Genomic DNA, 25,064 nt, shown 5'->3' with positions numbered 1-25,064 from the left:
GGCCCAACTCAAGATTATTGAAAAATTCAAATTTAATAGTGCTCATCAATAGTAATTCCAATAGCTACGCCCTTCAAATCGAAAGTAGAAAATTGCTTCCACACTACTGCTTGGTGTTGAATAAGGTTCCCTCTCTACTACTCAGGTAGCCGGCATCGACTACGTGACTAGTAAAACCTTCTAGTTCAAAGACCTAGAAATTACTAATTGAGGAAAGTATTTCAAACATGTCTCATATTTATTGTCTGACCATTCACAAATGCATCAGCGATTGTATGATAGTGTTTTTAGCAATCAGTACCTAAATGTTTTACCACGACTCCATTAAAACTAGAATTATATCTGTTACAGTCGACGAAAAGTGGAATGCACGCCACTACCAGACGCGCTGAATCCTTGCGAAGACGTAATGGGGTGGTCGTGGCTCAGAGCCAGCGTTTGGTTCGTGATCGCCGCAGCAGTGGTCGGCAACGTGGCTGTTCTCTTGGTACTCCTCGCCAACCACACAGAGATGACAGTGCCTCGCTTCCTCATGTGCCATCTTGCCTTCTCAGACCTCTGCACAGGACTATACCTCTTCATGCTAGCAGTCGTAGACTTAAGATCTTATGGAGAGTTCTTTAACTACGCTTACGACTGGCAATACGGCGTCGGATGCAAAATAGCCGGCTTCCTATCCGTATTTTCTGGACAATTATCAGTATTCACTCTCACTATTGTCACTTTGGAGCGATGGTTTGCCATTACATACGCAATTTACCTAGAAAGGAGGATATCTTTGACAGCCGCCGCGAAAATAATGATCGGCGGTTGGCTTTTCTCTGTATTAATGGCCGGATTACCTCTCGCAGGTGTATCAGACTACTCGTCAACGTCAATTTGTCTGCCGGTGGAAAGTGAAAATATTGGAGTTGCTGTATATCAGGGTTCCTTATTTATGACCAATGCGATCGCTTGGGTAACGATAGTTATATGTTACGTACAGATATATAGATCCCTTGGTGGAGGCGGGGAGAAATATGGCGGCAGAGGCGCCGCGGCCGCCGCTGAAAGAAGAATTGCCAACAAAATGGCTTTACTCGTCGGAACAGATTTGTTATGTTGGGCACCTGTTGCATTCTTCGGAGTGACCGCATTAGCCGGTGTGCCCTTAGTCGATGTCAGCCATGGAAAAGTGTTGCTTGTGTTCTTTTACCCCCTAAATGCTTGTGCGAATCCATTTTTGTATGCAATTCTCACGAAACAATACCGCAGGGATCTGTTGACACTGATAGCGCGCACGGGGAGATGTAATTGGTTGGTGGAGAAATATAAACTGAGAACTCCGCCACCAACAGCGCACACGAATCCTTCAGCTCCGGTTCCCTTACTGCCCCTAGTAGATTACCAAAGTTCGCATTCGCAGGTTAAAGAAAATGGGTCTGCCATGCTTTAATTAATTTTAAGTGTAATTAATTATATTAATATTTTATAAGATTACAAACGATATTATAGTTATTTATTGTATTTTGTTTACATGTCTTTTATTCCAAAATTTCTCTAAGTGTCTTGTATGAGTCTAATGTTGGCAATACCTAATCGAACATTTTCATAAATCTCACAGAAAATGATGTTGCGTGTATTCTTTTAGATATATTCTTTATCCCATGCACGAATTCGCCAGCTTTGTATAAAGGACTGTAGGTATACAGAAAAAATATATCTTTGATCTTATTATGTTTTAGATTGACTGACATTGATTTATCTATAAGTAGTCACGATGAAAGAATTTGACCAATTTGATCCAGACTAACTACAGGAAATGTTAAATACAAATGTATTACGAGATAGAAAAGAATTGTTAAAAATGGTTTGTGTGGTAAAGGTTACTGTAATATAAATGACTTTCTTAATGATACCACTGATTGGGAATGTAGCGACCGCCCTCAGGCAATTAAATAATGAATTTATTATGATATTACATCATCATCATCAGCCGGAAGAAGGCAAGGACAAAGGCCTCCTCCAAAGATTTCCATGACGACCCATCCTGCGCTGCCCTCATCCAACGTATTCCGTCAATCTTGACCAGATCATCGGTCCATCTTGTGGGGGGCCTACCAACACTGCGTCTTCCGGTACGTGGTCGCCATTCGAGGTCTTTACTGCCCCAACAGCCATCTGTCCGACGAACTATGTGCCCAGCCCCACTACCTCTGACTGGTGACTTTGGTTCTCCTACGGATCTCCTCATGTATGATTCGATCTCGCAGGGTACTCCGAGCATACCCCTCTCCATTGCCCTCTGAGCCACCATGAGCTTACTCATAAGGCCCATAGTTTGCGACCATATGCACCACCATAGTTAGAGTTATGATATTACATTTTAACGAAGTTTTTATGGAAAAAAAAGAAGCCCGCCGAGATTCTTTCACCTGTTCTTCTCAGGTCTGAGGCATACTTTTTCGAATGTGTGGTAGATTTTGACTTTCAATATAATTTCAATAAAAATATTTGAATTTGTAAAACAAAACTACCTTGTTAGACTGTAGAAATTAGGTACTATTTGCCCCTTATATAGGAGGCAAATAAATTCTTATTATAAGTAAAACAGTGAATTAATAATATTGGATTAATTTATTGTCTTAAAAATACCTGTGAACTATCATCAAGACTGTTCATAACATCTGTGCTGATATATTCCATCACTAACTTATCACCTTCCGTTAATATTTCACTGGCAATCAATTCCTTGATCTCTATGTGCATCTTTGTTGGACTAATACAATATCCGTCCAATTGTCTAAACAGTCTCAGCTTCGTTGGTCCAATCTTATTATTATCGTTCATGATATTACATGTTTCACAAATACTATCAATTGCTCTTCCCAAACTCCATTTTGAACTCACAAAAACTGGTACAGCACCTTTTAAATCCGGATCTATAGAAATTGTCACTATTTTCACAACATTTTCTTCATCATGTACAATAACTACGGGTTTTGCCTCCATGTCTTCTGGTTTTTTTATTGAAAAATATGTTCTTTCATTGGCAGGCAGAATTTTAGGACCTATTGCTTTCTGTTTTATTCTCATAAGATGTATTTTAGAAGCAGTTTTTACTTTTGCTGATGACTGCAGAGCTTTTCTAATATTTTCTGTTATCTAAAAAAACAATTGTGTCTTAAACACTGTGCAATCTATTTCAGACAAGATATAATATACATATGCCAAAATTTGCAATAATATGCTTTAAATACAGAATACTTTATTTATCTATTTAGATCACAAAGCTCAATTAACACGTTGGTGGACAGTACTGTGTCAGTGGTTGCAGAGTGGTGCTACTGAGACACTACTTATTTTCATACATTGCCCACGGGTGTAGTGTCATAACGCATATTTAAAAATGTATGATATGACACAACGGCTATAGTCGTACACGCTTTTATGTTCATTGAGTTGAGTCTAGTCAGACTATGAAGATTTGTCACCATCGACTTCTGCATAACTAGACGAAGAGCATGTTGACACGCCAGATGATATAGCAGCTCTAGTCTAGCGTATACATCTTGTAAATGAGGCAAGAGATTCATTGTCTGAACTTGTGCATCCGGCACGGGATGTTTGATACTGATCATCAGATATGTACTTTCCTACTAGCAAATGGGTCTTCACTCGATTCAAATAGGACTTGAAGTCGTTTTTGTTATTTTTCATGCGAGTCTCGAGATATTTGCAATAAATTTAGTTACAAATTTAGTACAACAAAATCGAGTTCACAACAAACATTATCAACGTAAATACGTTGTTTAGATTTGCAACTAGACTTTAATTAGTATTTGGTATACATAAAACAATAAAATTTCATTGAAAATAAACAGTAGTAAATTTTTACTTAAAAATTGCGCGCGAAATCTATATAGCGACATGTCGGAACACCGGCGCACTACTCGATTCATCGTATGAAACTATGACGCCCATGACCGTAGTGTGCGTAGGGAGAGGACCATAAAAAACGTGAATGTGAGCGTGGAGGTGCTTTATTTGGCGATTTTTTGGAAATTGTGTTGTTACAGTACTAAAGTCTTAATTATACCTGTGGTAACAGTACATGGCGTTCTTTATTATAGTATGGAAAATCAGTCGTCGTTTGGCGTACTGATTTTATGCAAGTAAAAACACAGACTTCGACAGGCGTACTGCCGTATCACATAGACGCCTGTGAGTGTTACTGTCCACCAACGTGTTAAGGGCCTTGAAGTATGGATTGCAAGTTTTGGCATACTATTGAAGATGTATTTAATGGTAATAACTTGTCATCATAATAGAGTATATGTTTTTACAAGATCCCAGAAAATGTACCAAAAAAAATTTGTTAAAAAATCCAAAAGAATTGTTAAAAAAAATTTGTGTTGAAGGTTACTGACTTTCTTAATACCACAGATTGGGAGTGGAGAGACACAGTTGTAAATTTTATTGCATGATATATAACACAGTGATAGTATTTTTTTTTTAAAGAATCCCTCTGAGTTTCTCACACCTATTCTTTTTAGAGGCATACATTTTCGAGTGGGTGGTAAATTTTGATGTTCAATATGTGATTTTAAATGCTATTTTGAATAAAAATATTTGAATTTGAATTGTTCTGTATATGTGGACCAGGCATAGAATTATGGAACTTTTGTGTTCTCAAATTTAAATTATTTCAATCAAACATTACCTTTTCCTGTAAATGTTTATTCACCTCATGAAATTGTCTTCTTGGTGCTTCAAGCTGTTCAATTTTCAGTGCCATCACATCATCATCTATTTCTGGACATGATCTGTAACAATCAGCAGTCAATAATAAATATATTTATTGTTTTTTGGAATTACACAAATAATATTAGCCACCAGCTACCCTGAAACCTAGGAATACTTACTGTGCAAAACACAAATCACATTAGTTGTGCTGGTGGGGATATCAATTTATATATACAGGTGGGTAAGGAGTGGACCAACTCAATAGTGACAATATAGGAGGTTATTACCTAAGCACACCAAATTTTATTCTTCTAGGCCTAGTGGTTTTGAAGAGAATATGGTAATTTTTAGCATTTTGGGTACAATTTCATATTGTTGACACAAAAAATGGAATTTAAAAATAATAATCATATTTTTGCAATGTAAGTACTTAGAAAACATTTCTCTTCCTTATCAAAACAAAGTCAACACATAAGTCTTACTTAGAACTCACCTAACTTAGAAACTAAAACATAGAGAAGTTTTTTTTAAGCCATTGTAAACTACTAACATTTAGAAAAAAAGTGTCTCTCAGTATCCATGTTAATGGTAGAACTTCTAACATTTGAAAAAAAATAGCCTCTCATTGTTAATTTACAATGTAACATATTTACTGGTCCAACACATAATTCTGGAAGGCTAATAATAAGAAGCATGTAATGCATGCACCAGTGCATGAAAAATGTTTCTATTAACATCGGTCAAACCATGGTAGTGGTGTAAATATAATTATAATTAAAAACAAGTTAATTATACTATACAAGTTAGTTAGTCTAATTTTATAACTGAAGTCATCACTAGATGGCCTCTATTGGTATTTATATTTTAATGGCAAGCACTGTTGCTAGTCACAAAAATATGTCTGTTTATATCTGCTTATTCCGTAATAAGCAGATGAGCCATTTGGTAAATGCAACCTTATAATGCCCATAAGAGTGTCAATATTGTAATTTGTATTTATGTATGTTTAAGTACGTATATTGTATTAAATATATCATTGTCTTGCACCCATTGTACAGGCTATGCCTCGGGCAAGATAATTTGTGTGTCAATATAAAAAAAAAATATGATTCATAACATTTCATATTGTACATGTGATTGTATATGTGAACGTACATTACACAGTGCACATCAAAATATATTTCTTTATAAAAGTATTTAAAAAATTACGTTGTACTTACAAATGGAACCTATGTTCAACACAGAAATGTTTGTGACATTTATCACATAGCATTTCGTGGAAATTTCCTTTCTTGCATAAATTTTCGGAACACCTAAATATTTCATCATCATTCCTTAGATTAATTTCTCTGGATTTTGGTGCTAATTCACATAGACCTGATAGGCAGTGGTCGTTGAAATGAACGCGGCAGAAGACTTTACCACACTTGCACTGCAGTGGAAGGAAATCTGTTTGGTTGCAGCTATCATACTGGCAATGTTCACCAAGAGACGGAAATTCCATTATTTACTGCCACCGACCTTGTTTCAGCTAGCATATAATTTATTATGTTAATTAACACTTTATTGGATAACAGTTATGAGAATACTTGAAAGTCATGGTCAATATATACAACAATAACAAAGCAATAATTTAAAATAGAACTAATATGTAATACCGAATACTGCCGAATACATTAAAAAAATGTTTATTTTGATTTTGGCCTGAAATCATTAATAACTTTGACATAAGCGTACTTACAATGTGTCAACTGTCAAGGGTGTCAAGCGTAAGTTGGCGCTTGAATGGAATCGCCTCTGGCGATTTGTATAAATTTATATTCTATAAATAAATTAAAATTATTTTACAATATAAATAACTTTTTAAGATTAATATGATTTATACCAAATTAAGTAACTTATATAGTTTATCATGATATAATTTTAGAATAAATGAATTTGAATGAGATATGACTAAATAAGCACTTGAATTTAAAGTTTCTTAAATATTTTTATTACTATTTACCAAAAATATTTAAAAAATATATCATCAGTTCGATTTTTTGCCACTGTTCATTTTCTTGATATCATAGAGGTCTTACTCATAGAAGAAGAAATTAGTGACTTTTGGTTACTATGACTACAAAGCAGTTATTACGTTGTCATGCTTATAAAAAGTTGTAATTAATTTATAAAGTTGTTTTCTTATATTAAATAATGGTGAATGCACTGATTTGCTCATAGTCTACTGCTGATACTCTGCTCTATCTATAACAGGTTATGGGCCCAGAAATGGGAATAAAAGAGAAAAATGAGTAATCACGTGCACATAGAACAATTGAAAAGAGAAAACTACGATACATGGAGGATCCATGCAAAAGCTGTACTATTAAAACTTGGCCTTTGGAGCTATATGTTTCAAATAAAATTAAGAGACCAACGCGAGAAGGTGATGCATTGAATGACTATATGGAAAAAGATGAGTTAGCATTAGCCGAGCTATTTCTCATAATATCACCGGGCGAATTAAAACAAGTTAAAAATTGTCAAACAAGTAAAGATGTCTGGGATACGCTAGAAAGCATATATTATAGCAAAGGTCCTGCAAGAAAAGCAAGCCTATTAAAAGAGTTGATATTGAAGAAGATGAAAGATGTCGTGATATTGTCAATCACTTGAATAAATTTATGGATATCGTCGATAAACTAGCAGATATGGACATACCAATTAATAAAGATCTTCTTAGTATTATGATGCTTTACAGCTTACCTCAATCTTTTGAAAATTTTAGAATTGCAATAGAATCCAGGGATGATCTACCAGATCCAGACAACTTGAAAATAAAGATAATTGAAGAAACTGAGGCAAGAAAAAATATAGCTAGTACAAGTGAAAAAAACTCTGAACAAGAGGCGCTGTATAGTAGACAACGTGGCAAAAATAAAAACTTTATTGTTAAATGTTTTAAATGCAAAAAGAAAGGACACAAAGCTCATGAATGCTGGTCAAAAGTGGACCGAGTTAATAAAAATAATGCAAGTCTATGTTGCTTAGAAGAAACATGCCTAAATACGTCTGATAATAAAGAAAAAATTAAGAAATGTTGTCTTGACAGCGGATGTACGTCACATATGAGTCATTAATTGAAAAGATTCATTAATATGGACAAAACTAATAACAAAACGTTAAGGTTAGCATCAGAAAACTGTCTTTCACAAATCGAAGGACGAGGTCCAGCAAAACTTTACACCTATAAAATACCAAATCTGAAACTAACTGAAGCCTTGTACGTACCATCGCTGACTACAAATCTAATGTCAGTTGGAAAAATAACAGACAAAGGTGGAACAGTTTTATTTAAACAAAAAATGCTATCGTGATGCGAAACAATAAAATTCTGTTAAAAGCAGAGAGACATTCAGACGGTTTGTACTACGTTAAAGAAAACATAGAAGAGAAAGCTAATTACTGCGAAGCAAGCAAAATGCAGCAATGGCATAGAAAGTTAGCACATCTAAATGAAGGACAAATGAGAATAGCACTTGATAAGAAAATTATGGAAGGCTTAGAATTCAATAAAAGTAACACAGTTAAAGACTGTGAAGTCTGTGCTAAAGGCAAAGCAACAAAACCTACCGTTTAATGCACCTAAAAATGAGCAACGTACAAATGAAAGATTAGAAATTGTGCATACTGATGTATGTGGTCCCATGAGGCAGCCATCGAAAGGGGGTTCCAAATACTTCATCACATTTACAGATGTTTATTCAAGATATACAAGAGTATATACAATGAAAACTAAGGATGAAACTCTATCAAAATTTAAGGAATTCAAAAATGAGGCTGAAAGATTTACCAAAAAGAAGATAGTATGCTTACAAAGTGACAATGGGACAGAATATATTAACAATAATTTTGACAAATATTTGAAGGAGAATGGCATCAAAAGGAGACTTTCCGCACCATACACGCCAGAACAGAATGGCTTAGCAGAAAGAAAAAATAGGACATTGCTTGATAAAGCTAGATGTATGTTGATAGAGGCCAATATGAAAGAAGTTTTTTGGGCTGAAGCCATTAATACAGCTAACTACTTGGCAAACCGTAGTCCTTGCACAAGTATTGATAACGCGACTCTATTTGAAAAATGGGTAAAGAGAGTTCCGCCAGTAAGACATTTTCACATATTCGGAACTAAGGCGTTTGTACATAAAAGTGGAAAATTTGAAGCCAGAGCGACACCTGGAATTTTTGTAGGATATTCGGAAAAACAAGATGTAGTTAATGAAAAGGAAATAGAAATTATATTTTCTCCTGAAAAAGAAAATGTAGAAAATAATAAAGATTTGAAAGAACATGAAATTGATGAAACTGACCAGGAATTGAACAATGATGAAATATTTGTTGACGCAAATACAGAAACAGGTGAAATAGATCCGACTAGTTCTACTGATAAAAGACAGAGAAAACCACCAGCATGGCATCAAGATTATGAGATGGATGCTGAACAATCATTTCTCTATGAAATAGACGAGAACATGGATGAATGTGAAGATGCAATAATAAGCGAGATTGAGTCTCATCTTAAAAATAATACTATGAAAATTGTACACAGGAACGAAAGCAAAAATTTGATTGATAGTAAAATGATTTTAAAATATAAATATAATGCAATGGGAGAAATAGATAGACGAAAAGCACGACTTGTGGCGCGTGGGTTTAATCAGAAAGAAGGAATTGATTACACTGAAACATTTGCACCTGTTGCAAAAATGAGTACTCTTAGAATACTTATTGCACATGCAATTGAAAATAATTTAAGTTATCCCAACTAGACGTGTGCATTTTTAAACGGCGATTTAGATGAACAAATTTATATGAAGAAGCCGAAAAATCTGGATAAATATTTAAAATACATAATTACACATGGAAAAGACATAGAGTTGATTAAAAAAGCAAAAGAAACGCTTATAGATATAAAAATAATGGGATATGTCAACTAAACAAAGCCATATATGGTTTGAAACAAGCAGGAAGACAATGGTTCTTAAAGTTACATGAGAAATTGTTGGAAATCGGATTTAAGAATTCTTCAGCGGATCCTTGCTTGTATATATTAGAAAAAGGAGGAGAAAAGCTGTTTGCAAACATTTATGTGGATGACTTAATACTAGCATATAAATCAGAAATGTTGTTACGAGAAGGTAAAAACAAAACTGCAAAAAGTTTTTGAGTTACGAGATATGGGTTCACTCCATCATTGCCTGGGCATACAATTCACCCATGTAGGGGGAGAAATAACATTGTCACAGGAGAATTATATTGAAAATTTAATAAATAAGTTCAACATGGCTGAATGTAAGCCAGTGTCAACGCCCATGGAGACTGGTCTGAAACTGGAGAAGGGTAATGGACTCACAGAGATGGAGAATATACCATACCAAATGTTAATTGGATCTCTAATGTACCTCGCTGTAGCCACAAGACCAGATATAATGTTTGCTGTTAGTTATTTGAGCCAATATAATACATGTTTTGATAATACACATTGGCAAGCTGCAAAAAGGGTGATTCGTTATTTAAAAGGAACGAAGAATGTAACCATCAGATATAAACAATCAGGAGTGGCACTAACAGGCATGGCTGACGCTGACTGGGCGGCATGTACCGTTGACCGTCGTTCATATACCGGTTATATTTTTAAGTATGGTGGTGGCCTTATCAATTATGCATCAAAGAAACAAAGAACAGTGGCTTTGTCAACAGCAGAAGCCGAATATATGGCGATGACAGAAGCAACGAAGGAAGCTTTACACTTGAAATATCTGTTGGAAGATATTGGAGTTTTTCAACAAACTGTTACGATCTATAATGATAATTTGGCTGCACAGATGTTAGCAAACAATCAAATGACTGGTAAGAGATCGAAACATATCAGCATAAAGGAACATTTTATACGGGATTGTGTCCAGAAGAAATTAGTGACCATCCGTTACAAGGACACAGAGCATATGGAGGCAGACCTATTTACAAAGGCATTACCACAACCAAGATTGTTAAAGCTTCTAAAGATGATAGGCGTCACTCAGACCAGAAGGTCATCGTGAGGGGGAGTATCATAGAGGTCTTACTCATAGAAGAAGAAATTAGTGACTTTTGGTTACTATGACTACAAAGCAGTTATTACGTTGTCATGCTTATAAAAAGTTGTAATTAATTTATAAAGTTGTTTTCTTATATTAAATAATGGTGAATGCACTGATTTGCTCATAGTCTACTGCTGATACTCTGCTCTATCTTATATAACACTTGATGATTGATAAATCCAAAGAGTGATTCTCAAAAGTCAAAATCAGCTGACGAATGTCTGACATATAAGTACAACATATTGCAAACTGTGGATCTGAGATATCGACAAGAAGAAGTATATTTTTTTAGTGTAGCGAAATGTGGCTGCCATATCTGGTTGGTGGCTGGCATCCAATGCGTTCGGTTAAAGAACAACAGCTTACATAGTACCTAGGCTGATTAATTGACTGACTCGTTGACTGAGACAAATTTAAAAAAATACTTTTTAAGACTTGACTGACCACCGATCAACTTATCGTGCTTAACTATTAATTGTATTAAGTACTTTTACTTTTATTTGTAAAATTATAATGTATAGCTAAGTTTCTAACGATTGTGAACTATTTTTTCTTTAATTAATTTAACTCTGTTGGTGTATGCTTAATTTAGCAATTGTACAAATCTCAGTGGTTTTATTGCTTTGAAACCGCAATGTAAAAATTGTGTTTTATTAATAAAAAAAAAATATTTTGTAATCGTCTGCTGCTTCTGGTTTGATCAATTATTATTTTTAATACAGTAACGTATTATGTCATGAACTTATGCAATCACTAGTTCACTATGTGCTTGCACAAAACGACTCCGCTGAAGTCGAAAACTAGGTTGATTTCAACAGATATATATGGAATATGTGATATTTACTCCCCAACATTTCAGGAACGTGACACTTTTTCTAATATTACTTTACATTTCTTGAATATGTAATGTAGATTTCTGTCCATAATATATAAAAGTTTCATAAATGGCGTAATCTAAAAAAATGGTGGAGTGGTGATATGCTAAACTTTTAGAGCTAGTTCAGACATGGCGGATTCCGCGCGGATGCAAATCGCGCGGTTGAACCGCGCGGATCCTAATTACATTAGCGCCTTACAAATCGTTCATACCTGTCCGCACGGATTGACAATCCGCGCGGCTCAACCGCTAAAAATGAATTCGCGCGGTCGCCGCTCGGTTTTATTTACTTGACGTACCTAGAGGGCGTTCAGTTGCTCCGCGGAAGCCGCGCGTATCGGACGGTGACAATGGATCGCTTCGACACCGAGCTATTCATCGATGAGGTGGAAAAAAGACCTGCTTTGTGGAACATCCAATGTGCAGAATATTCTAACAAAACGATTAAAAACGGAGCTTGGCAGGAGCTGGTGGAGATTTTTGGAGAAAATGAGGATTCTTTGGAAAAGAAGGTTCTTTTTGGTCAGTAGACATTTAATTATACATTTTACCAGGGTAGTTTACATGTTTTGTAATAGACAGTCCACCCCAAATAACTGAAATGTGTATAACGTTGTTTGGCGGTACGTAACGAGCGCGGGAAAACTATCACGTTACCACAGTAACGTATAGCTATTAACTGTAATATGTACAACCCACCAACGCGACGCGCCATCTTGAGTTTAGTTATTTGGCGCGAACTGTAACAATTTTAATTTCATATTTTCGTGTCTTGCCATTCTACACGACCCTCATTCACAAAGTAATTAGCATATTTGTCTCTAATGTTTAATGATGATGGTGTACCCCTTCCTGCATGTAATGTAATAAGATTACTCATTGGCGCAGTATGTAAAGTATCTTCATACTGTATACCATCTCTAGTTCTAACAAAATTGTGTAGCACGCAACAGGCCTTTATTATGTCTTCGGCAAAGTCTATATTCACGTTTATAGGCCTATGAAAAATGCGCCACTTGTTTGCCAGAATTCCGAAAGTGCATTCAATAAAACGTCGAGCTCTTGATAACCTGTAATTAAATATTTTTTTTTCATATGATAGCCCTTTACCTGCATAGGGTCGCATTACATTTTCGGATAAACCAAACGCTTCATCGCCAACTATGACGTATGGCAATGGTTTAGGATCTGTTTCAGATATTGGTTTAGGTTTTGGTATGTGTAATGACTTTTCTATTAACCTTTTATAAAATGCTGAATTTTTAAAAATTGCAGAATCACTACTTTTTCCGTAAGATCCGATATCTATGAAAGTAAAACAATAGTTACTATCACAAAGTGCCAACAGTACTATGGAAAAAAAAGTTTTGTAATTATAATACAAAGAACCCGAATCTTTGGGTTTTGTAATCCTTATATGCTTGCCATCTATGGCGCCTATGCAATTGGGAAAATTTGCATATTTTTCAAAATCTTTAGCTATTTTCTTCCATATATCTTCGCTGGGTTCAGGCATGACGTTTTTTGTGACTTTTTCCCACAGAGTTTCACATACTTCACGGACAATTCCTGTGATTGTAGATTTGCCAAGACGAAAGTTGTAATGTAGTTCTCCAAAGGAACAACCAGTACCCAGATATCTGAAAAATAAAATATTAATCTGTATCGTTTTGAAAGTCTGCCGGGTCCGCTAGTTAAAGCATAATGAGTGTCTTGAATTACCTAACCGCTACTGTATTTATATTTGTTAAAGATAGTGATTTCTGTTCCAGGTGTATCATTACAAAAAAAATGGAAGAACATCCGTGATGCTTATAATAAGGAATTCAAGAAAGGCAAATCAATTCCTTCTGGTTCTGGTGCATGTAAAGGTTCAAAATACATGTATTTCGACCGGCTTTCTTTTCTTCAGAAGACGATAGAAAACAAAGAAACTATCACAAACATAGATGAAGCCAAAAATGAAGAAATTCGGAACATTGACCAAAAGCTAGATAATTTTGTAAATGCACGTGAAATACAACCGGTACCCAATAAAAGGAAGAAAACTAAAATTACTTCAGAAGAGCGATTGGCTAACATATTAGAAAATAGTATTGAATCAAGAGATAAAATACAAAGACAAATACAAGAAAGTATGTCAAAGCAAGATGATGATGATAAACTTTTTTGCATGTCATTGTATAAAGAGTTAAAGAAAGTTCCAGAAAATAAACGATTGGCTACTAAAATTGAATTGCTCCAGGTAATACAGAAAGGGCAGAAATTACCATCGCCTATTCATATCACGAGCCAGCAAAACACGCATAATGCAGTATTTTGGCAAAACCAACAATATTCAAACCCACAAGGATATTTCACTGGATATTCTACAATAGTACCAGGAGAGTCTCCATCGCCTTTATCATGCAATAGCACTGACGATTCACAGTCTTCTATAGTACAAAATATATATTCTGACGTATAAAATAAATATCTTACCTTAATGTGATCACGAGTTTTTCTTCTGGGGACACGCTTGACCTCATATGGGTATCATTAGATTCAATTTGTTTACTCATCATTTCTAATAATTCATCAAATGAATTTATCGACATTCTCAAATAATTGAAGAATTTTGGTTCAAAACTTCTTAATTTTGGATATAAAGTCTGAAACTGACCATGAGTAAACCGATCGCGTAATATTGGATGCACCCAATACTGCCGTTTCTTCTTTCTTTCTTTTTTACGGAGCAACAAGTACACACATATTGCTTCTTCGACTTCCATGATTGGACTGTCACCCTATGCGAATAACGGCACTCCGCATGTACATCCGCGCCTGTCTGAACACTTGCGTTTAGAACCGCGCGATTTGCATCCGCGCGGAATCCGCCATGTCTGAACTAGCTCTTAATGTGCTGCTTATTACCTCATCGCAAAGCTTAATTCAAAATATAGGAAATACTTCCGTGTAACATGTGACATAATACATGAACTTAATCATTTAGCCTATTAACCTAAACGAGTATTTTTCAAGCTTATTTATTTCGCGACCCCATTACAGCTTGGAAAAATTCTGGCGATCCCCTCGTCAGTCAGATAAATTATTTATAATTTAAATTTAAGAGAATCCCATAATGGAGGGTCCTACGTAAGTCGGTATTGGCTAGGAGCCGATCTAATTTCTAGCCAATAGATATGTTTGAAGTGTTTAAAAAAATAATGATTTTATGCACAGGTAATGTGTCGACGTATTTTGGATGAAAAGAACACTAGAGTATCCAGAGCTGGCAAGTTTCCTTGCCAACTCTAAAGTTGTTAGTTAGCAGGGTTAATTATTATTATACTACTATTCGCCACTTCATACCTGTGTAAGCTGACATTCTCTTCTATGGTGGACATTAAAACTAAATAGAGAAATAGACTTCAATTAGAAAATTTATTTTAAACAATTCAAAAATAGCACCATGATTTGACAAATTCTTGAAATTTAAACAAGACCACCCTTCTACCTAAAAAATATGTTTTTATTGTCGGCGACCCCTCGAAGTAAGGCAACCTTAGGGGTTTATTAACAATGTCATATAAATATAAATAATTATTTGTTACCTCAATTAAGTACTTAGTACCTCTACTAAATAAGTACTCCCTTGTAAAGGAATTCATGGAATTCAAAGTTTTATATATTCAAATAAAAAAAATTTTTGTTTATAAAAACCCTTGCATTTTTATAAGTTATTAAAGTGAAACTTTTATTACATCATCTCAAACTTTTTCGTCTGTGTGTTGCATGTCGCGTTACGGTCGGGCGGCGCCTATAGTTCTCATATCGGATGCAATTGCGTTCGGGTGGAAGAGTAGGTTCGAACCCCACACACTTGAAAAAGGTTTTTTTATTTTATGAAAATGTAAAGCATTATATATATATATATTTTCTATGCTGATATTAATACCTGTTATTTTGTGAAAAAAGTTTCACTTGCATTGTGGTTTCATAAAACCACACAATTGCTTTTTTAATTTAACCCAACGTTTCGTGACTGATACTTGCAAGCGCTTTAAACCTTTAAAAAATTGTAATTAATTAATGTATAACACTCGAGTTGATCAAAGAAAATACCACACATGTTTAATATTGTGTAAAATTATCACTGTTCAACTTTTAAAAAAATGCGTTTGAAACTTCCCTTTAACGTCGTTCGAACCAAGTCTCTTGCAATATTATATATTTTTATACGTAGGTCACACTAAAACTTTTGCTTAATTTAAAAAAAACAACATGCTATAACCAAAATATTAGATATGTTTATTGCTTTTCAAAATACTCTATTTTACATTTTAAACATGTTTTCATGCGATCGAACCATTCTTTAAAACAGGAGAACCACAGATCTGAAGGCATGTTTTCTACGTGCTGATTGAACGTTATCACTGCCTCTTCGGAATTGGTAAAAATGAAACCTCTCATCAAATCTATGATTTTGGGGAAACTACAGAAATCACAGGGTGCTAGGTCGGGGCTATGGGCAGGATGGGTGACGAGTTGTAGGTACTTTTTCGGAAGATAAAAATTACATAGTTTTGTTGGCCGTGTGTGAAGAAGCGTTGTCATGATGCAGGAGAACGCGGCTTTTTGGTCGTCTTTGGCGAATTTTTTTAACACCCTGGGTAAACAAATGGTAGAAAACTACTCGGCATTACCACTCTTTTGATCTTCTGGAATTGTGCTTATTCTGCCAGTAAACTAATGTCATCGCCCTGAATCTCGGAATCCAATAACGTAGTGTTAACGTCAGCTGAGCGGCCAGCGCGACCGTCTCAAACGAAAAAATCGGAGCATCTCGCCTCACACCTTGACCGATGCCGCCAATCACGTAAATTATAATTATTGCTTCACAAATTTACACTCACTCAGTTACGCGGCAGCTCGCGTATGGATCGGATGTTTGCTGTCGGATGTTCATTTTGCGCTCGCGTTGATTGCGCTAGTTTTGATGTTAAGTAAAGTGTTAATTTTTGTGCGTCGGTCTCCCGACCTCAAGCCGCTCGACTTTTATCCTTTGGAGACAAGTGAAAGAATACGTGTTCCGAAAAATATGTGACACTGAGGAGGAAATTAGAGCCCGGATCGTTACAATATTAGATACGATTAAGACTGACACGACGGAGTTAAAACAATGTGCGGGCCCTTCGTAGGTAGCATGAATGAAATGGGTGTGTGGGCGGGGAAAAATTAAATGGCCGCAGGCAGAGGTGTCCAAACTTTTATAATTTGGTACGTTATTACTATTTTTTTTTAAATGTGATTATTTCCGTTTAATCAAAAACAAATGGTAAAAAGAAGATATTTATTTAAACGGTATTCAATAAATAATTCCATTTACAACAGACTGTGGTGGTAACATATTGTTTACATAGAAAAGGATCAACATATATGTACTTATACGATTAAATTAAAAACACTTTTTGCTACCTAAAAGCTGTAGATTCTTCTTAACTGAACCCTAACAAAGATGTGGTAGTAAAAGTCGACTGAAAATATAGTTTTCGTCCACAATGGAACATAATCTTGAAAGATCATTATTATAAAGATTATTATTATTACTATAAAGAAAATTTATAAGAATATTTTATTATATTAACTTTTATTAAATTGATGGAACAAAGTAATTACTTACTATCAATCGTAAATTAATACAAGAAAGCATAATATAGCAAAAATATTATATGTAAGGCTCTCAAACCTTTCTTTTGAATTGTGAAAAACATTGGTAGTTTCAGAATAAAAAACCGCCCAAACTGTAAAATTACAATAACTACACAAAATCAACAGTAGATTCTTTTAATCAGGAGAATGTGCCGAAAGTACTTCAATATTGCACTGGGACAATATTTAACACTGTATTATATATCATATCTTGGTTAACTTATAAATAGTTTATTCTTAAGTTATTCAAACTAAAAATGGAACATTCAAATATCGAGTATTTCAAAGCTCATATTATAATCACAGTGGGCAGTATACAGCCATTCTACTTAATAAATCACATCAACTTAAGTGTCTGTAGCGCAGCTTCAAGCCGCTCTACTTCTCCCACCGTTTGCATCATTTTGTCAGAGTTACTTTTCTGCACATCAAGTGGCACTTTATTAATGTAGTCCTCCACAGACACTGCTTGCTTCAACTTCTTTAGTGTTTGCTCTAGAAGATCTTTCTTCTTCTCCAATTTTGAGATTTCTTTATCAATGTCAATCAGACCCTGTCAACAAAACATTATATTAAATTCTAATTCTAACTAAAAACTTACTTATATCAAGAAATAAAGGCAGAAATTGTGAAAATATTATTTTTTCACCATGAGGTGAGTAAGCATACTTACTCTACAATCTCAAATAAGAGTTTTCCCTACAAATTACAACATGTACATAGTAATTAATATGATGAAATATTTTTATTTAAAGTTAGATCTTGAAGTCCCTTAGTTAAGTTGAGTTCACCCAGGCGTAAGAATCTGTATGTGAACGAGCTCAGAACTGGGCTCAGCGGCGAGCGAGTCGGTTGCTCGGTTGATTGTGTTTGTATGAACAAAATCAGCTACGCGGATGTCATGGTGCTGCTGGGTCCAAGTGTAGGCTCTATAAGAAGGTTAGGTCTATTAGGCTGTTAGCTATTTGTGAAAGGTATGCGATGCAACATGGGCTTAAATATAATTCTCAAAAAAGCAAGTATTGTCTCCGGTAAAAATGTATCTAGTATACCATCAATAATGCTAAACATTGGTCACTTCTGAGACTTCACTATTTTAAGTACCTAGGACACAGGCGGTGAGCAGTGATATGCTGGCGCGCAGGTTTACTCGATAAAGAGGTTAAGATAACGCTCTTCAAAGCATTTTGTCAAACCTTCTATACAATCAGCCTGTGGGTCAGATATACTCAAAGAACGCTTAGTGCCTTGTGTGTTCAATACAACCATGGTTTCAGGTTGATGTCGGGGCTGCTCCGCTTTTGCAGTGCTTCGGCAATGTTCGCAGATGCGAAGGTTGGCGGCTTCCATGCCATCCAACGTAAAAGAACCGTGTCATTGCTGAAGAGGTTGAGGGGTGGCCCCAACATCATTCTGCAAACTATTAGTCAATACAATGTGCCGATTATAAAGGCATTTATGCAGCTTCATGTCCCTGTTTAATTATACTTATATTCTAACATATTTAATGAAGGACATTTTAATAACAATTGTGGAATTCTTTTTCTTAAATAAATTTATGTTATTATTACCTTCAACAAGATTTTGATTTCGATCTTATCAGAGATGGGCAGTATTGCGCATCCGAGTGGGGGCTCTCCGTCCACCTGGCTGCTGCAACACAGGCCCTGCAGCAGGCGGAACACCTCCCGCAAGTGACCCAGCTCCGAGCTCACCGTCACGTACACATCGGTTTTCACCTGGAAACACATTTCAAATTATAAAACTCATTAATTCATTCAGATTCAAGAAAATACCATTTTACCATCAATCATTTACAATAACATTTATAGACTCAACTAACTTAATAACATATATGATGACGTTTTATGAAAAATATTATTGCGATCAAAAAAAAAAGAAAGTTGCAGGACTAAATTAAGTATTTATGAAACTTGGATAATTTATACATCTAGATCATAGGTTCTCAAGGTGGGTGATAACGCCCCCTTGTGGGCGTTTGAGATTTTCGGAGGGGCAGTAGAAGACCCAGAGAAAATTAGGGGCATTGAGATGGCGCAGATGGGGCGTGGGTAGAATAAAAATATAGTATAAAAAGGCAAAAATACACGAAAATACTCTAGAAAAAAACATATTCTCAAAGTGGGCGGTGAGCAAAATAAGGTTGAGAAACTATGGTCTAGACAGTCTCTGGCTGTTAGACAACCGATAAAAACAGGCCAGATTTAATACCTTAGCGTGGGTGACAAGCTACGTCTTACACTGATGATGGTATGTCACTTTGTGTTGGTGTGCGTGCATTGTTCAAAATAGAGGTAAACTTAACTTTTTTCAACGTTTTCACAGCTTTCTATCGAGACATATTAATGATCCAAGGAATGATCCCGTTGAGTTTGGAATCCATCGGATCCGATTTTTTTTCTGACAATTTATATATTGTATTACTATAAATAGATATGAATGTAACCTTGTTAGCAATGTTATACTCGGAGCGACACGAGCGCACGGCGTGGACCATCTTCAGCACAACTTCAACGTCTGACTCCAAGCTCTGGTTGTACCACGGCGTGTCTGCTTCCTGTAACACAAAAACATACGAAGATCAAACTATACGAGAACAAAATACGTAAAGGTATTGGTTATATAACCGGCCATTGTTTCCTAAATAATATTTAATGAATGCACTAAATCCAGCCTAAGCAGTGCAGGAGAGTGGTCGAACAATGAGTAGAGATGAGATGAGGAGTCTGAAAACGCCTGCAGCTTCTGGAATGGTCTGGACTGTTTGCAGTATGCGTTATGGCCCAACCAAGAGACGAGATGCGTAAATAGCTTAATCACTCAAAAATTAAGTATGTCCAGAACCTTTTCTGCCTGCCCCGGTTTTCATAGAGGAGTAGACGCGTCACGTAATCGAATCACAGGAGCGTTGGCATGGGCATGATTATCTGTATGTATTTTTTTTATTAACACAATTTTAATAGCTATTGCCCGGTAGTGTTTTTGGTAAAAAATACCAATACGGCGCCTACAGTACGTGCGCACACCAAAAAACGAAAAAAGAGTGTTGGCCCAAAGTAAAAATGTAGTGTTGGCACTATTAAAAGGTGCAACACTCCAGTGATTTCTCTGGTGTTGCAGGCCTGTGTGGCCGGCGATGATCAATTCCATTCCTCTCCTCTCCATAAAGAAATCACGGACCATATGCCTTAATTAACAAATCAACATTCACTTAAAAAATTATATACAGTGCGGGTAGCTAGAAATTCAAATGAACTATTCGTGGCACTCACAACAGGGTAGGGCGCGACGCATATCGACGCGCTCGCCTCCGTGCGGGGCAGTCGCTGGAACAGCTCCTCGGTGATGAAGGGCATGAAGGGAGACAGCAGCTTCAGCCCATACTCCAGCACCGTGTACAGGGTGCTTCGGGCCGCGGCCTGCTGCTCCGCGGTGCCGCTGCCGAACACAGGCTTCAGATACTCCTGCAAATCTCGTTTTATTTAATGATCAATAAAACGTTCATTATTTCGTTTTTGTAGAATTACTCCTTTTCTTATATAATTTATACGTCTAGATAGGCTCTTGCTGTTAGACCACCGATAAAACCAGGCCAGGAATATGTGTTTAGTGTGCGTGACAAGCTACGTCTTACACTCGCGATTTGTATGACACTTTGTGCTAGTGTGCGTGCATTGCTCAAAATAGAGGTTAGTTCACTCAATGAATTTTTAGGATGGTGCCCTGACATTACTTGGTCAACTAGACCATTTGTATCATACTTCAGCTACCTAGCCTTTTGAACTCATATGTGTAGTGAACCACAAGCAATGAACGAGAATTAAATAAAATTTCAATATCTATAATTGTTTAAAAAATAATTAGGTAAATGATATTAAAATAAACGTTATTTAACTAAAATTTTCGGTATGATTAATTTTTAACAATTTATGATTGTATTTAATACCTTCTTTAATACAATATTGCTGAAACTTCTACAAACAAAAAAGGCGCGATGTATAATTTTTTTTACGGTTTTTTTTTGTCAAGCCTAAGCCAAAGACAACACAACTTTTTTTTCGCCTGAATACTTGTCGTTTTACATGTTAATTTCATTTTTATTAATTATTAAAATTATAGTACCGGTATCTGTACATAAAGCCTTAATTTCCATGAAATGCATTTGTGTTTATAGAAATTATAGCTACATACAAACACACCGTTTAATATGTAACTTGTCCACAGTTTAATGTGTAACTTTGAATGGAATTGTGACTGGGATCTTATCTTTATTATATTACTAGCGGACCCGACAGACGTTGTTCTGTTAAAAAAAACTCTCGCCGATGGAATTTCGTAAAATCCGTTCTTAGCTGACCTCTACTCGACGAAAGGAATATTCCTACCAAATTTCAAGTCTCTACGCCTTATGGTTCCAGAGATATCGTGATGAGTGACTATATACGTGGAAATCTCTTATAGGTACATATATATAGATTGACCATGGGAAATGGATTTTCTACATTCAGACCACAAACTATCAAGAATTGGCCTTGAGATTTGTTAATGGTCGTGGCGAATGCAAGACGGATTGGAAATTAAAGATTTGCGGGCTAATTCGACATGCAAAATGTTCATGAAGTAGTTGCTGCAGATCATGAAGAATTGCTATTATCATCGCTGCATTGATCTCATCATGTCGTTGTTCCTCCATGGTGCCCATGAAATATAATTGTTAAAATTTATGGTGTGCATCTTCGAGAGATTGCAATGATCCAATTCGATGGTGAATCTGTCCTTGTATCTACAAAATCAAAAGCAAAGTCCGTATTACTGATTTGTAAACACTTATTTTTAGAATATGCATACATAATACATAGGAATAAGTATAGTAGGTATGTTATTCTTCAACTGTATTGTGTGTAAGTATATAAATAAATTAATACCCTGAATATCGGATTAAATCGTCGTTCTTAGACAATGTCTGCCCCAAATGGACATTTGGAAACAAACATTGTATTTTCGAGTGTTTGCTAGAAAATGTGATTCGGTTTCACAAAAATGTCAAAATGTCAATCCACATAAAATGTATGAGAAAATAAATATTTTTATAATAATATTTTTTTGTGATTTTTTCGATATTTTATTACTTATTATCCTATTCCGGACTAAGAGTAGTCCAAAAAATCAAACAACGGAAAAAATGGTCTAGCCGTTCTTGAGTTATAAATGGTGTAACTAACACGACTTTCTTTTATATATATAGATATACAGTTACGTACAGATTCTACTATGATTTAATATTTATTATTTTTACAATTATTTATTTATTTTATTTTATTACACATACGGCCCTACAAATAAAATTGACATAAAGTTATAACAAAGCATATACCAAGAATATGTAAAATGTTTACAAATAGACATTTTGCTTACGAATGGTTTGTTCGGACGTATAACGTTTCCCGCGTTTATTTGCAAGGCAGCCTGTCATTCGGAAAACATCAGAATTATCAGTGTATTGACAGTGTTGTCAACGACATTGTAAACATTTTGCATTTTCTTTGATTATCATCAGTTATAACTTTATACCAAGTTTATTTGCAAGGCCGTATAAGTGTTAGACACTATAAAAGGAAAAGATCAAGAGAATATAATATTTAGTCATTCTTCAAGACTAAAGCAATTCTCTACTTCAAATGTCACGAGGGCCTGCTGAAAACCAGTCTTGTGTTGGTGTCTTCTGCACTGACCAACAATATACTGACAGCTCCTTTTAGCAGGGAATCACGCTCACACTGTTATTTTTAATGTATTATAATAATATATACTTTTTAACGTTATTTAATTAAGTATTTTAATATTTTAATTAATATTGTAAATTGTTGTTTTTGTGTGATATTGTTTTTTATTGCTAAATTCAAATTCAAATATTTTTATTCAAAATAGGATTTAAAATCACTTATTGAACGTCAAAAACTACCACCCATTCAAAAGAGACTGCCTCAGACCTGAGAAGAATGAGCGCAAGAAACTCAGCGGGCTTTTTTTTTAATATAAAATATGGATTACAATGTGATATCGTACAATAAACATTTATTCCCAGTCCGTGGTGTCATTTAGAAAATCGCTTATGCTATAAAAACCTTTCCCACACAAACGTTTTTTAACAATTCTTTTAAATTTCGTAATACATTTGTTTTGTACATTTTCTGGATTCATATTGTAGAAGCATATACATCGCCCAACAAAAGACTTACTAACTCGACCCAACCGAGTAGTAGGCATAACAAGTTTATGTAATAAAGTGTTTCTATTTCTATCAATGCACTTACCAGGTAGACATCGCATAGATCATAGAGCCACAAGTTGTAGCACGCGGTAGTCGCGGCCGGGAAGTCGTAGCCGCGGAATGCCGTATTGACCGTGGTGACGGCGTGTGACAGACGGGACAGCATCCACTTGTCTATGGTAGAGAGACTTGACGGTAGAGCTTCTGGTGTTTGCACCTGAAATGCAACACACATATAAGCAACGCTCGAAATTGGGGGTTCTCAATTCAATTTCAATTTGGAATAAATTTACACGAATAAAAATTGGAAAAAAAAATATGAACGAAACGACCTCTCGCGTTCCGTGCGAGTACTCTTCCAACTGAGCTAACCTTTCGAGTGACCTGTATGCTTTGTTCAACTTTCAGGCTTCATATCGTTCATAAAATTTTGTTTTCAAATTTTATTTGTGTATTCATCCTAGAAGTGAGGGTTAACACTTTAAAAACTTACAAATTGTTTAGAATAATTTTACTCTGCGTGTATTAATATCACAGTTATAGTATAGACAGACAAAAAACCTGTTAAGTGCGAAGTGTTAGATAGCATCGTACAAGATATAACAACACGTAATTTAGCACCTTTACCGACAATATATAAAAGGCATTTATTTTCTCAAAATTGATTCCTTTAGAATTCTTTTTGATGTCATTTCTGATAACTACTAGATACTACTACCGCTTCGGAAACAAATGGCGCTCTGAGAGAGAAGAAGCGGCGCAAGAAACTCTCCCAGCATTTTTTTTGCGCTCTTTTCAATAAAAATATACAATATTGTACAGTCATTTCTATCGCTATAAAATAATCACAATCTAGTCCCAGGCTGTCCGATCATTTAGATATTCAGCAGTGGAGTAATAGGATTTACGACAGAGCCATTTTTTTATAAAACATTTAAATTTATTTATAGATAATGCATGAACAGTGACTGGGACTTTATTATAGAAGTGTATACTTTTACGCTTAAAGCTATTATGTATATTATGAAGCCTACTAGAATTAGTCACAAGCAATCCCTTATTTCTAGTGTTAAAATAACGAAAATCACTATTAAGAGCAAAAAGGCGACGATTTTTGTGAACGTATATTAAATTTTCATAAATGTACTGATAATGAACAGTCATAATATTGATTTATTTAAATATTTCTTTGAGAGACTGTCTATAACCAAGCTGATATATAGCACGAACAGCTCTCTTTTGCAGAGCAAACACTATATCAATGTCAGCCGCATGACCCCATAGTAATATACCGTACGTTATGATGCTGTGAAAATAACTGAAGACTGTGAACATACCAATATTCTAAGGCTAC

At 35.3% G+C, this 25,064-nt stretch overlaps 5 protein-coding genes across 6 annotated transcripts in view; 2 read left to right on the top strand and 3 right to left on the bottom strand.

Annotated features, from left to right (window-relative positions):
• LOC126979157 (lutropin-choriogonadotropic hormone receptor-like) overlaps positions 1–1,513 on the top strand; it is a 57,162-nt gene extending 55,649 nt beyond the window's left edge. Inside the window, exon 13 of the mRNA XM_050828402.1 lies at positions 352–1,513. Within this exon, the coding sequence (XP_050684359.1) occupies positions 352–1,435 (1,084 nt within the window). The 3' untranslated portion in view covers positions 1,436–1,513. The remainder of the gene's footprint in view (positions 1–351) is intronic.
• Positions 1,514–2,597: 1,084 nt separating this feature from the next.
• On the bottom strand, positions 2,598–6,427 carry LOC126979244 (AN1-type zinc finger protein 1-like). Its single transcript, XM_050828522.1, has 3 exons — positions 5,946–6,427; positions 4,703–4,805; positions 2,598–3,144 (listed from the first exon to the last, which is right to left on the bottom strand). Exons 1-3 carry the CDS (start codon positions 6,227–6,229, stop codon positions 2,617–2,619), a joined length of 915 nt encoding a protein of 304 aa, XP_050684479.1. The 5' UTR covers positions 6,230–6,427; the 3' UTR covers positions 2,598–2,616.
• Positions 6,428–11,843: 5,416 nt separating this feature from the next.
• Positions 11,844–14,218, top strand: LOC126979261 (uncharacterized). Its single transcript, XM_050828543.1, has 2 exons — positions 11,844–12,249; positions 13,500–14,218. The coding sequence occupies exons 1-2, from the start codon at positions 12,078–12,080 to the stop codon at positions 14,192–14,194; spliced, it is 867 nt and encodes a 288-aa protein (XP_050684500.1). The 5' UTR covers positions 11,844–12,077; the 3' UTR covers positions 14,195–14,218.
• LOC126979217 (uncharacterized) lies at positions 12,241–14,624 on the bottom strand. The gene is made up of 2 exons (XM_050828487.1): positions 14,209–14,624; positions 12,241–13,367 (listed from the first exon to the last, which is right to left on the bottom strand). Exons 1-2 carry the CDS (start codon positions 14,496–14,498, stop codon positions 12,485–12,487), a joined length of 1,173 nt encoding a protein of 390 aa, XP_050684444.1. The 5' UTR covers positions 14,499–14,624; the 3' UTR covers positions 12,241–12,484.
• Positions 14,625–17,044: 2,420 nt separating this feature from the next.
• The window catches only part of LOC126979132 (valine--tRNA ligase), a 33,849-nt gene continuing 25,829 nt past the window's right edge, over positions 17,045–25,064 (bottom strand). For both annotated transcript variants that reach the window (XM_050828361.1, XM_050828369.1), the window contains 5 exons: positions 23,754–23,927; positions 20,712–20,903; positions 19,886–19,996; positions 18,990–19,157; positions 17,045–17,971 (listed from right to left, as the gene is read on the bottom strand). In XM_050828361.1, coding sequence (XP_050684318.1) covers positions 17,756–17,971; positions 18,990–19,157; positions 19,886–19,996; positions 20,712–20,903; positions 23,754–23,927 — 861 coding nt within the window. In that variant the 3' untranslated portion in view covers positions 17,045–17,755. The remainder of the gene's footprint in view (positions 17,972–18,989; positions 19,158–19,885; positions 19,997–20,711; positions 20,904–23,753; positions 23,928–25,064) is intronic.

Source organism: Leptidea sinapis, chromosome 3 (assembly GCF_905404315.1).
Source record: "Leptidea sinapis chromosome 3, ilLepSina1.1, whole genome shotgun sequence".
Taxonomy (NCBI): domain Eukaryota; kingdom Metazoa; phylum Arthropoda; class Insecta; order Lepidoptera; family Pieridae; genus Leptidea; species Leptidea sinapis.
This window is presented reverse-complemented; position numbering and strand designations above follow the sequence as displayed.